General features: G+C 42.7%; 1 protein-coding gene across 2 annotated transcripts in view; it reads right to left on the bottom strand.

The window, feature by feature from the left end:
- Positions 1 to 11,550, bottom strand: part of LOC141110631 (cell adhesion molecule CEACAM1-like) — an 88,076-nt gene extending 76,526 nt beyond the window's left edge. The window contains exons 1-2 of one of the 2 annotated variants that reach the window (XM_073602078.1): positions 10,916 to 11,550; positions 17 to 322 (exon numbers count right to left, since the gene is read on the bottom strand). In XM_073602078.1, coding sequence (XP_073458179.1) covers positions 17 to 322; positions 10,916 to 10,967 — 358 coding nt within the window. In that variant the 5' untranslated portion in view covers positions 10,968 to 11,550. The remainder of the gene's footprint in view (positions 1 to 16; positions 323 to 10,915) is intronic. The other variant, XM_073602077.1, reaches the window with a different exon arrangement.
- Positions 11,551 to 13,536: the final 1,986 nt, after the last annotated feature.

A 13,536-nucleotide genomic window follows, 5' to 3' on the forward strand; every position in this document is an offset into this window, starting at 1 on the left:
TCCAGTTATTACTTACTATAGATTCTGAGCCCATAGGTAGACTCTTTTGTAAGGGAAGTGGTTAGATATCGTGCAGTCATGGTATAATTCCCATCATCTGCAAACGTCAGACTGTTCAGTCTCAGAGTTCCATTTTCATACAGAGTACATCTTCCTGCATACTGATCAACGCACGTAGGAGTCCCACGAGGAAAGAGCCATGCAATTAGAGCATTTTTAAAAGTCCATCTTAATATAGGATTGTCATGAATTGGTAGAGACTCATGAAAAGTAACAGATCCTTCAACGATTCCATTCTCAACCTGGTAAGCAAATCCAGCACCTGTAAGAAAAATATCCGGAAGGAAGAGCAGATATAATGTATAATCTGATATAGAAATGTTGTACAACATTATTAACATTCTAAAGAGTAATAATAACAGAAATTATACATATATGTTTAGGAATCTATTAAAGTAGAACTAAAGGCAAAACTTCACTCCATTCTGGATAGAGTAAGGGAGGGTTATACCCGCTATCAGGTTTTTTTTTCCACCTGTGTTTCTTTTAGGAGTGATCTACCTTCACTTCTTGTACCAGAACCTAAACAGGAAGCAAGAAGAAATCTCTCCAAAGTGAGAGCATCCCTGGTTGTCACCAGAACTAGTGTCCCCATTAAAAGATTTCTCTTTTATTCCTGTTCTGGAGATGAATTCTGGATTTTCTTTCACTTTCTGTTATAATGGTAAATGTAACAATAATGCCGTGTACACACGATCGGAATTTCCGACAACAAATGTTCGATGTGAGCTTGTTGTCGGAAATTCCGACCGTGTGTATGCTCCATCGGACATTTGCTTTCGGAATTTCCAACAACAAATGTTTGAGAGCTGGTTCTCAAATTTTCTGAAACAAAACTTGTCGGAAATTCCGAGCGTGTGTACACAATTCCAACGCACCAAAAACCATGCATGCTCGGAATCAAGCAGAAGAGCCACACTGGCTATTGAACTTCATTTTTCTCGGCTCGTCGTACGTGTTGTACGTCACCACGTTCTTGGCGATCGGAATTTCCGACAACATTTGTGCGACCGTGTGTATGCAAGACAAGTTTGAGCCAACATCCGTCTGAAAAAAAATCCACAGTTTTGTTGTCGGAATGCCCGATCGTGTGTATCCGGCATTAGAGAGGTTAAATCTCGCTAATAGGAACACAGACCACAACAAAAGCCTGACAGTTTAGCTTTTAATTATTCTTTAAACTTTAAAGCTTCAACCCTAGACATATTGTGGTAAGTGGTAGGTTACTCCTTCATAAATAGACTTACTAAAAGAATTTTCCTTAATACATTCAGTCCTTTTATGACGGATAATATTGTCTGAAATTTGTTATGTTTATGGTCATCATAAGAGACTGTCAGCTCTAATATTTGTATCACTCTCCTATAATGGCTGTATACAAGGCAATTTTCTGGCTATTTGTAAAAGTTTTTGAACATAAATAGTTAAGTTGACCAAGACTACCTACTAATCAAGCTATGTTAATTAAATATATTGATAGAAGTATAAAAACAGCCAGTAGTATGTTGCCTTGAATGTTTTTGGGATTGAAGGTTGGCTAAAAAGACTGGAGAATAACCACAAGCATGGCCAACATGGTAATCTAAAGCACATTGTATAGGCAGATTTTAAGGTGGGTGGCCAGCTTCAGTTCCCAGTCAAAACAGGCAAAGATCAAGTCTTTCCATATAATAGCCTACTCAACCAGCAACTTCCAATCCACTATTGTAACCCATCCTTCACAACTCTCCCTGGCATTACTAACATTACAGCCATTTTCAAAACAGGCATTTTACAAAACCACTCTGCAAAGTCTCTTCTCTCTCTCCAGTTGGTAATCTCCTGTGTGCTTGCCCACCCGCCTACCCCACCATTGCAGTACTGTGGCCCCCCCTCCTCCCTTCCCACCTGCACATCCATACCTGCTCAAATAGTGTTTATTGAATCTAAACAGTTGTAAGCAAGTATAAAAGTGCATATTATGTTCACAATTTGGCCTCATTTACATAAGCTCTGAGGCCCATACACTGAACTGGCCAGTTGTTTTTGTGGCTGGAGCTGCCAGGTTAGAGTTGCCACCTTTTCTTCAAGCTAATCCTGAACACTTTAGTGGCACACAGCATTTTTTTTGTGGACACCGGTGTAAAGGGGAACTCTAATGTAAAAAGGTTTCTGCTCACAAAAGCCCCCACTTACATCAGAGTTCCCTGCATTCCCCCTTACCTCAGGGTTTCCTAAAGCCCTCCTTACATCAGAGTCCACAGAGCACCCCTTACCTTGATGTTCTCACTCGCTCAGGGCAGGAGAGAGAAAGGAGGGAGGGGGAAGGCTTCAGTCAGAGACAGGGGATGGTGAGCTCACTCACCCAAGAATGGAGGACAAGGCATCAGCACTTTTCATCCACAATGTATCTACCAGCTGCTGGGATTCCAATTCAAAAAAGGTATGGTTGGGAAAGAAGAGGGGGTTTGATCTGCTCCTCCTCCTCTCATCTGTGCGGGGGTAAGGGAACTGTGTTGGCTCTGAGCAGTGTAAGAGAGTGCCACAGACACTCAGCTTGGACAACTGCAGCCAATCCTCTGCACAGTTGGCAACCCTGGTGATTAGGGTGTGCCCAGGCACATGCCTATGCACTTGGCGGTTGTAGTACTCTATTATGAGGAGATCTACAGTCCGGTCTGAATTATGTTTCTGGGTTTCAGGTGGTCTGAAACCCAAACACGTGATTCAAATCCCTGAAGAATGACAGCCCTATGCCAGGTGCTGTGTGCAGGCAGCCCATATACACTATATTATTAAAAGTATTGGGACGCCTGCCTTTATAGGCACATGAACATTAATGGCATCTCATTCTTAGTCCATAGGGTTCAATATTGAGTTGCCCCACCCTTTGTAGCTATAACAGCGTCAGCACTGTGAGTCAGGCCTTCTTCCCCACATCAGTGCCTGACCTCACAAATGCGCTTCAGGAAGAATGGTCAAACATTCCAATAGACATACTCCTAAACCTTGTGGACAGCCTTCCAGAAGAGTTGAAGCTGTTATAGCTGCAAAGAGTGGGAACCCCGAACCAAAAAAAAAATTAGCATGGGGGTCCCCCCAAAATCCATACCAGACCCTTCAGGTCTGGTATGGATTTTAAGGGGAACCCTGTGCCAAAATGTAAAGAAAAATGGCGTAGGGGTCCCCCCAAAGTCCATACCAGACCCTTATACGAGCACGCACCCTGGCAGGCTGCAAGAAAAGAGGGGGGACGAGAGAGCGCCCCCCCCTCCTGAACCGTTCCAAGCCACATGCCCTCAACATGGGGAAGGTGCTTTGGGGTAGCCCCCCAAAGCACCTTATCCCCATGTTGATGGGACAAAGGCCTCATCCCCACAACCCTTGCCCGGTGTTTGTGGGGGTATGCGGGCGGGAGGCTTATCGGAATCTGGAAGCCCCCTTTAACAAGGGGACCCCCAGATCCCGCCCCCTATGTGAATTGGTAACAGGGTACATTGTAACCCCTATCATTTCACACAAAAAAAGTGTCAAAAATGGTAAAAAAGACAAGAGACAGCTTGGGATAAGTCCTTTATTAAGAAATAAAAAAATAAAAATGTCCCACGATGTAAATCCACACCGCCCAACGGACTGAAAAAGAAAAAAAAGCCTCAACCGTTCTGCCTCCATGGGAGGCTCCCACCGACTGACACTTCTTCTGGGTGACAGTTCTTATATAGCTGGCCACCCGGTGACGTAAACGGGTGACCTCGCCCCCTCTGACACCACGGGGAAGCCTCCCCATGTTGAGGGCATGTGGCCTGGTATGGTTCAGGAGGGGGGCACTCTCTCATCCCCCTGTTTTCCTGCGGCCTGCCAGGTTTCGTGCTCGGATTATGGTCTGGTATGGATTTTGGGGGGACCCAATATTTTTTTCAATTTTGGCACAGAGTTCCCCTTAACCACTTCAATACCCGCCCATAGTAATATGACACCCACAGATGGGATCTCCCATACTGGGTGGGCATCATATGACGTCCTGGGCTACCCGGCCAACTAGGGGGCGCGCGCACGCGCCCACCGCGTTGCTCGGGAGCCAGTGCGTGTGCCCGGCGGCCACAATGTCCGCCGGGGACCCACGATTGCCCGGTAACCGAGCAGGACCGTGATCTGTGTGTATAAACACACAGATCCACGTCCTGTCAGGGGAGAGAAGACCGATGGTGTGTTCCCAATACAGAGGAACACCGATCTGTCTCCTCCCCTTGTGAGTCCCCGCCCCCTACAGTTAGAAACACTCCCTAGCAAACACAGTTAACCCCTCGACCACCACCTAGTGTTAACCCCTTCCCTGCCTGTCACATTTACACAGTAATCAGTGCAATTTTATAGCACTGATCGCTGTATAAATGTGAATGGTCCCAAAATAGTGTCAAAAGTGTCCGCCATAATGTCGCAGTCACAAAAAAAAACGCAGATCACCGCCATTACTAGTTAAAAAAAAAAAAAAAATGCCATAAATGTATCCCCTATTTTGTAGACGCTATAACTTTTGTGCAAACCAATCAATATAGGCTTATTGCGATTTTTTTTAACTAAAAATATGTAGAAGAATACATATCGGCCTAAACTGAGGAAAAAAATTGTTTTTTTTTTTTTTTAAATTGGGATATTTATTATAGCAAAAAGTAAAAAATATTGTGTTTTTTTCAAAATTCTTTTGTTTATAGCGCAAAAAATAAAAACCGCAGAGGTGATCAAATACCACCAAAAGAAAGCTCTATTTGAGGGGAAAAAAGGACATCAGTTTTGTTTGAATGACAATTGCGCGGTCGTGCAATGTTGTACCCAAAGTGCGACAGCGCTGAAAACTAAAAATTGGTCTGGGCAGGTAGGGGGTGAAAATGACCTGTATTGAAGTGGTTAAAATCCCTACCAGACCTAAAGGGCCTGGTAATGGACTGGGGGGGGGGGACCCATGCCCTTTTTTTCAATGATTTTTAACTATATTGCCGAGACACGAAAATTCATTACAGCCGCGATCAGTTTTAAATGACAATTTTTCCTTTAGAAATGTCATTTTTCTGTGGTACTGTTCTAAACATGGGAAAAATGCACCACTTTACAGGCATACTATAGACACCCCCCAGGCATGATATTTAAAGAAATATTTCATTTTTATTGTTTCACTTTAAGCATTAAAAGAAATCACTGCTCCCAAAAAAATGGCTGTTTTTAAAAAATGTTTTTGCATTGATACATGTCCCCTGATGCAGGACCCGGGTCCCCAAACACTTTTTATGACAATAACTTGCATATGAGCACTTTTGATTTTTCATGTTCATGTCCCATAGACTTTAACGATGTTCGTGTGTTCTTATCCGAATTTTTTGCCTGTTCGGTATGTTCTGGTGCGAACAGAACCGGGGGGGTGTTCGGCTCATCCCTACACACAGCACCTGGTGGCTGTAGCTGCATAAACAGCTAATTCACTGTGTATTCACTGTATTAATGTCAAAATGTGAGATATGTTACTTACACGTTTCATTACCTTCAATAAATATTAATGAAATAAAAAAAATGGTGTGGATTTTAGTTTTTTTGCCTTGTCTTGCTGTCAGGAAAGGCTTGCTGGGAGTAGCAGTTCCACTCAAGCAGGTGAGCGATTGCGGTTGCCTATGCGCATGTGCGAGCCCGCTCATGCGCACACGTGAACGGGAGTGCATGCGCACGATCCCCGGTGCCAGGCGGGCTACTTAAATTCAGCTGTTACAATGAAGCTCTGCTGTCTGATCTACAGCGTTCCCTATGTGTTACCTGCCTATCTGATCTGTTCCTGTGATTATCCGACTTGCCTTGTGACTAACTCTGCTATCCACCTGCATCTGACCCTGGCATGTCCATGACCCTGTACCTGCCTTATCCTCTGGTCCATCAGTGCCTGCCTGTTATGGACCCGGCTTGTCTTGTGACTTTCCTCCTGTCTCCTGCATCTGTTCCAGTACCACTTGTCTGTGTATTACCCGGCCTGCCTGACCTTCCTGTGTTCCAATCCCTGGAACCTCATCTCTGTATCCTGTGAGTGCCTTCCTGATACAAGCCTGTTCCAGTCTCCAGTCTGCTGTATCCATCCTGCTGTTCCCAGTCTGCTGACCTCCAGCTGCAGCATTATCCGTAACTCCAGACCTACCAACCAGCTGTTGATCCTGCCAGGCACTTGTGCTACCTTGTTCTCTCGTGCCTCCTGTTCACTCTACCAGGGGCTGCCAGTCAGGGATGTAAGAGAGGCCTCCCTCTGCATATCGGGCTCATCTACTAGGTACGTGACACTTACCTTGGTACTGTACTGGGTAAGGCTGCTAGTCTCCTTCTGAAAATACTATTTTTTTGGCCTCTCTAACCTCAATTATTTGAATCACTAACCCCAAAGAACAGTGTTAGAGAAAAGACAGCATTGTTGTCCTGCATAGCTGTTCTAGGATGGCAATTTATAAAGGATTGAAGCCTTTGGGATTACCATAACAGCTAGAAAATAAGCATTTTCAACAGGAAAGTTCAGCAATAGAACTCACACTCTCAGTGCTACCCTTGTCAATACAAAGTAAATCAAAGAGATAACCAAAAGAAGCCTACATAATTTCTCAGGTTGGGTATGAGTTCAAAGGTTGAGTGTGTGTTTCTAGATCTCTAGGGATTTAGGCAGGGCCGTCTTTAAGGCAGGGCGAAAGGGACAGCTGCCCTGGACCCTGTCATTGTTGTAGGGCCCAAAGCAACTGCCTCATACTTGCCAACTATCCCAGGTTAAATCCCCTTATCCCTGGAGGTTTTAGTCCTGTGCTGTGTCCTGATATCTCAGTGTGAAGTGCTGCTACTAATGCTGCCCAACTCTGCCCTATTGTGTATGGGTGACTCACCTGCAGACCCTGTGTTTACATGTAAATAAATGGCATTCATATATAATTAGTGACGACCGGCAGCATTGATATGTAAATAGAGGTTCATTCATATGTATATTTTGCCCCCCTGAGGTCATATCCACTATCACCTATACTGAATGCTGCCCACTGGGGAGGTATGCTTGAAAGTCCTGCCTACAACTGTGGTCATTAAGCCTAACATCTGCCTCTTCTGCAAAGGTAAGCAAATTGGTGGAGGGAAAGGGGGGCTGGTTAGTGTGGGGTGTGCAGAGGTAGGCAGAGAAGGAATTACACTTTGGGGTGCACAGGTGACAAGGAGGGGATGCATGGCGGTAAGGAAGGTGGGTACAAAGATGAGCAGAGGAGGTAGGTACAGTTAAAGGGGTGGGGGGTTAGAGTAGAGAGGATGGGGGGAGGTTTTGGGTGCAGAAGTTAGCATGGGTTTTAGAATGCAAAGGTGTTAAGAAAGTCCCAAACCCTTTTTCAAAATCACACAGCTGCACAGGACATGTCAGCAAATGTGTGAGGGTGTCATTAACGATTAATGGCACTGCTGTGTATCTGCTATAGGGCAGCATGTTTCTGTGGTGTCGGGAAATCGATTTTGCATGCGTTCCCGACACGCGCAAATGTGAACGCAGGTTAAATGTCGCAGTTACATTGGGGGTCAGTGTAAATCTTCTCATTACATTGGTGCTTGGTGTAGAATCCTTTCATTCACACTAGTGGCCAGTGTAAATGTCCCCCTTACATTGGTGGTCAGTGTAAATCCCTCCTTACATTGGTAGTGTTTACTGTGAATGCTTCTATTACATTAGTGGTCAGTGTAAACCCCTATTTACATTGGTGGCCAGTATTGAAACTCCTCTTTATATTGGTAGTCGGTAAAAAAATCAGCTTGATCCGATACAGTAGACTGATTTTGAGTCTAGCTGCTAAGTATTGTATGTCTCAGAGCAGGTGGAGAGCGAAATTGCATGGGGGGGGGGGGTCAAGAAACGTTTTGCCCAGGGTCCAATCGATATTAAAGAAGGCCCTGGATTTAAGACAAATAAACCACCTAATCCATGACCTTTAGATCCAGCGGATTGGGGATTATTGGCAGCCACATCTAGTGAATAGGTGAATAGGTGTAATCTACTTTCCAGATAATGAAGTGAGTGATCAATTAGGTTTCCTTTTTTATTTTGTGAATAAGTCCTGGTTCCCACTAGTGCGAATTCAGACATGACTTTAGTGGCACAGAATTGCATGGGAATGGAAATCACATTGTTTTTAATGATGCCAGTTCACATCAATGTGACTCGGCACGGAGCGATTTTGGAAAAGGTTCCTGAGCTACACTGATGTGATTCCAGTGTGATTTAATCCCCACAGAATGTGCAGACCTTATCCAAGTAAACACCCAAGTAGCTCTACATAATGGCACTGAAAGTCAGATCAAAATCAGATCACAGCAGTGTGAACCTAACCTTAAAGTAGAACTACAGGCAATTTTTTTTTCCAATTTGGATAGAGTAAGGGAGGGTTATTTTCTTTTTCCCCCATATGTGTCCCGTTGCGGATATTTCCCTTCACTTCCTGTACCATAGCCAAACAGGAAGTGAGAAGAAATTCCTGCAAATTAAGGGAATTCTTTGGGGCCCCCCAGGTCACCAGGACTAGTGTCCCCATTAGAAGATTTTCCCTCTATTACTTTTCTGGGCACAACCCAAAATTTGGGATTTTCTTTTACTTTCACTTTCAATGATAATGGTAAACAGGAAAAATAGAGTGGGTGAATCTCCTTAACGGGGAGACAGACAGCAATAATACCTGACAGGGTGTCTAATCCCTCTCCACTCTATCTAATACTAAATATAAAACCTTTGCCTTTAGTTATACATTAATAAAACAAGGAATATGAGCTGTCACTAAAGCCAAGATGTTATAAATATCTTCCCACATTGGGGAGATTTACTAAAACTGGAGCACTCATAATCTGGTGCAGCTGTGCATGGTAGCCAATCAGCTTGTTCAATTAAGCTTTGACAACAAATCCTGGAAGATGACTGGTTTCTATGCAAAGCTGCAACAGATTTTGCACGCTCCAGTTTTACTAAATCCGCCCATTGTGTCTTCAAAAAAGATGAATACTTATAAAGCTAAGGTAAAATGATACCAAGGGACAGTTTCAATAACAACAAACTGTCAGTCTTTTGGACCTTTTATCAAGGCATGCCATTAGTTGTCAAGGTAGCGCTATATATAATCTGTGCTCAGCCAAATAGAAAAAACACATACTGGAAAGTTAAACCACTTGACATTTCTTATATGTCTTGGGGACCCTATTAGTTGCATGATTGTATAGTTAGGTTGAAAAAAAAATACATGTCTATTTAATTCAAATAGTTAGCAATATCTTTGCCCTGGAGTTGCTTGGTCTGCACACCTGCTATAGTCATCATAAGGGGTTACCACTCTATAATATAAAATATATAATATCCAACAGGTAGAGTACGTAAAAAGATAAGGAACAATCATAATCCCCAGGTGGAAAAAAACTACTGGAGATTAATTGGAGAGCTCCCTCTTGGGAGGGTACATGACATACAAGAATCCAGGAGCTGACTTAACTTACCAGGTTCAGTCTATAAATAAAATATAACATTTGGCAGGCTAACCCTTTAAATTACTGACAGGAAGATGTAATCAACCTAAATAGTGTAGTTCCTTACTGGGAAAAAAGATCCACTATAATCAGCCATGAAAAAATTAACTACACGTTAATTCATTTAAAGTTTAATAACTTTCATTTTCAAATTTCAAGAAAATTAATAAAGTTTTTAGAAACATATTTCAATTAAATACTTTTAAATGGATAATGTGGAGCCATATTTACCAAATAGACGTACTTATGGAGAGAAATTACAATCACATACCTCTAAACTGACATAGGAATGCAGTCAACTATTCTAAGTTCCATAACAAATATATTTCATATGTAGCAGTACCCCCGTAGGGGCTGCTAAGTGATGTGGCCCACCTGTCACCCTGCCCAGCCCGGCATTCACTCCTCAGTCTCTCTCAGGCAGAAAACAGCCCATGTGCTTGTTTTTGTTATTTTTTATTAGGGAATTTAACTTGGATGGGGTAAGGGGAATTATGAGATGCCCAGCAAATTATATATCAGTCGATTGTATGTCAATCAATTGGTAGATTGTACAGCAATCAGTTGGGACAACTATGTACACAACACTTCTCCAATCTCCTCCTGCAAAACTCTTGCTTGCAGACTATTGCTCTCTCTCTCTTCCTCTTGCACAAATCTTGCTTCTCAGGGACAGCTAGCACATGGTTAGGCCCAACACTGACTCAGCTAGGCCCACGTAACTTGACCTTTGCAGGCAGGGACTGCGGGCCCCTATGGTGTAGCAGAAAATAAGTATTTTTGTGCTAGCTGTCTTATAGGTGGAATACTGCTCCCAGTCAGCCCTCTTCAGGCCCTGCCAGCCCTCCTGGTTGCAGAGGCTCGACTCCACTGCCCATAACATTGCAGTCCTCACTACTGGCTCTGCACCCATCTCTGACTGCAATCTCCCAGTCCTCTCAGGCATGCCTCCCCAGTCCTCCTGACTTCACATGTCACTCACCAGCCCTCCTGGCCTGCCTAAATTTGCCTTCACTCACAAAAAAAACAAATCTAGCACCTCCCTATGTAGGAGGGTGCTAAACATATGTACAGATGTGAGAGCTTTTATATACCGTACATTTGAGAAGATTTTTCACAACTAACTCATAAGCTTTAAGCTTTGTTCAAAGTCCTTAAATAAACCTTAAAAGAAAATGCACAAATATAATGATGCTCTATTTTGGCTTTAGTATTTTATTCAGAGTCTCAGCAGTCTGTGTACACCACTCCACCAGTCTCTGTCAACCTGCCATGTCCCTATAAAATCTATAACATACAATATAGTAACATATTTGGTATAACCTACCAACGATATGCAGCAAGAGGACACAGGAGAGCAAAAACCAAGCGCAAGCCATCCCGTCGTCTGATAGTCTGAATGCTGTGTAATTCTCGGTACTCTTAACTAGGTAATTGTTTGTTCTGGTTATCTATCGTCTGTGTGGCAGAAAGCTACGTGGTTATACTTATTTTGTGATCATGGTGTGTACTGCTATTCATATAGTGGTGAAATTACTAACCAACAAAAAAATATTATATTGCAGTCACTTCCACTTTTAAAGGAAACCTGTACTGAGAAAAATATGTAGGTTGCCATTGGTGACCACCTTTAACCACTTGCCTACTGGGCACTTACACCCTCTTCCTGCCAAAGCCATTTTTCAGCTTTCAGCGCTGTTGCACTTAGAATGACAATTGTGCGGTCGTGCTACACTGTACCCAAACAAATTTTTTTATCATTTTCTTCACATAAATAGAGCTTTCTTTTGGTGGTATTTAATCACTGCTGGGTTTTTATTTTTTACATAAAAAAAAAGACCAAAAATTAAATGTTTTTTTACTTTTTTTCTGTCAGTAAATTTTGTAACTAAGTAATTTTTCGCCTTCACTGATGTGCGCTGATGAGGCGGCACTGATGGGCACTGATAGGCTGAACTGGTGGGCATTGATGAGGTGGCACTTATGGGCACTGATGAGGCGGCACTTATGGGCGTTGATTAGGTGGCACTGATGAGGAGACACTAATATGCCGCACTTATGGGCACTGATAGGTGGCACTGATGGGCACTAGGGATGGGCTTTATGTTCGGATCGATCATGAGTTTGACTCAAACATTGGCTGTTCGCCCATTCATCGAAAACCAAATATTATGGGGTGTTCGCGCCAAATTCAAGCGCCGCATAAAGCCCCATAATGCACAGCATAATGTATGATCATTGGCCAAAGCGTGCACCATGACCTGCATGCTTTGGCCAATGGCAGGGTGCCTTTGGCCAATCATGGCTCAGGGGGATTAAGTCCACGCCCCACGCTACATAAGGCTGCCTGCACGGCAGCCCCGTGTAGTGTGTTGTTGGCGTGGACGGAGAAAGAGCGTCATTTAGATTGAGCAGGCAGGCAGGTTATTCAGTTAGCTGCAGTGTAATTAATATATATATATATACACATATACACACAGTCTCGTGTATATATATATATATATATATATATATATATATATATATATATATATATAGCCACTGCATCCAGTTTAGCTATATCTGACTGCAGGCCATTCCTTGTGTACTTTTTCTAATATACTTCAGGCAAGCAGGTTATTCAGTTAGCTGCAGTGTATTTAATATATATATATATATATATATATATATATATACAGCCAGTTATATATATATATATATATATATATATATATATATATATATATATACATATACACACACACACATTGCACACAGTGTAGCCAAGCCTATATCTGACTGCAGGCCATTCCTGGTGTTAAAAATAAAATATATATACAAAGAACGTGGAGATGCTGCAAAATCAATAAAGTGATCACTAGTCACCTAAATAGAATAGAAAGTATATAATTAAATTATATGTGATCTTGCGCATAAATCTCAGTTAGCAGTGAATGGTTGAGAAAGGTGCTAAAAATAATCGCGTGTGCGGCACAGTCACCAACCAATAATAAAACTTTCCACCAATAAACTCATATAAAAAATGTGCTCGCATGTGTAACAAAATAAGAATGATCAATACATAACACAATACACATGCAAGCTCTAAACATCAAAAAAAGGGGTGTATACAATGAATGTTCATTAAAAAGTGTTCAAAAATGATGTGCAAAGCACCCAATGTAGCCAGTGAAACTAATAAAGTTCCAATAAAGAATTCAAATAAAAAATTCCAATGTGTAAAACTTTCAAAAGTCTTCACCAGCAGATGAAAAATAAATAATGTGTTGACCGTGGTTCAAATGATATCCCTTCATTGTGCTTCCATTGCTCTTACCTTGAGGGCCTCGGTGTTGGAGCCCACACTCAATCTGGATAGGGGATGGATTCTTGATGCAATAGGTGAATATCTCCTCCAGCCCGGTATCCAGATCCTTGCGTCTTGCGCGTTACGTCACACCCTCGTGACTTCCTCAGAGGGAAGTCACGTGACTTGCTCTGAGGAGGTCACGAGGGTGTGATGTAAGGCCTAAGATGCAAGGCGTAACCAGAACCGGGAGTTTACCATGAACCGGAAGTAGTCACCGCGGACCGGAAGTGACGAATGAGGTGGCGAAAACGCGCTGTTTCTGGTCTTTGTTTGGCTTATCCTTCATTTGTTTGATGTAAGCTTAATTTTATCTTTAATAAATTGGTCTTTTGTGGTAATACACTATTGGAGGCTATTCCTTTACATGTGGATCCGGATACTGGGCTGGAGGAGATATTCACCTATTGCATCAAGAATCCATCCCCTATCCAGATTGAGTGTGGGCTCCAACACCGAGGTGATTGTCCTAGGAATGGTTCAAGGCATTTGATTTATGCCCTCAAGGTAAGAGCAATGGGAGCACAATGAAGGGATATCATTTGAACCACGGTCAACACATTATTTTTCATCTGCTGGTGAAGACTTTTGAAAGTTTTACG

This window comes from Aquarana catesbeiana, linkage group LG10 (assembly GCF_042186555.1).
Source record: "Aquarana catesbeiana isolate 2022-GZ linkage group LG10, ASM4218655v1, whole genome shotgun sequence".
Classification (NCBI taxonomy): domain Eukaryota; kingdom Metazoa; phylum Chordata; class Amphibia; order Anura; family Ranidae; genus Aquarana; species Aquarana catesbeiana.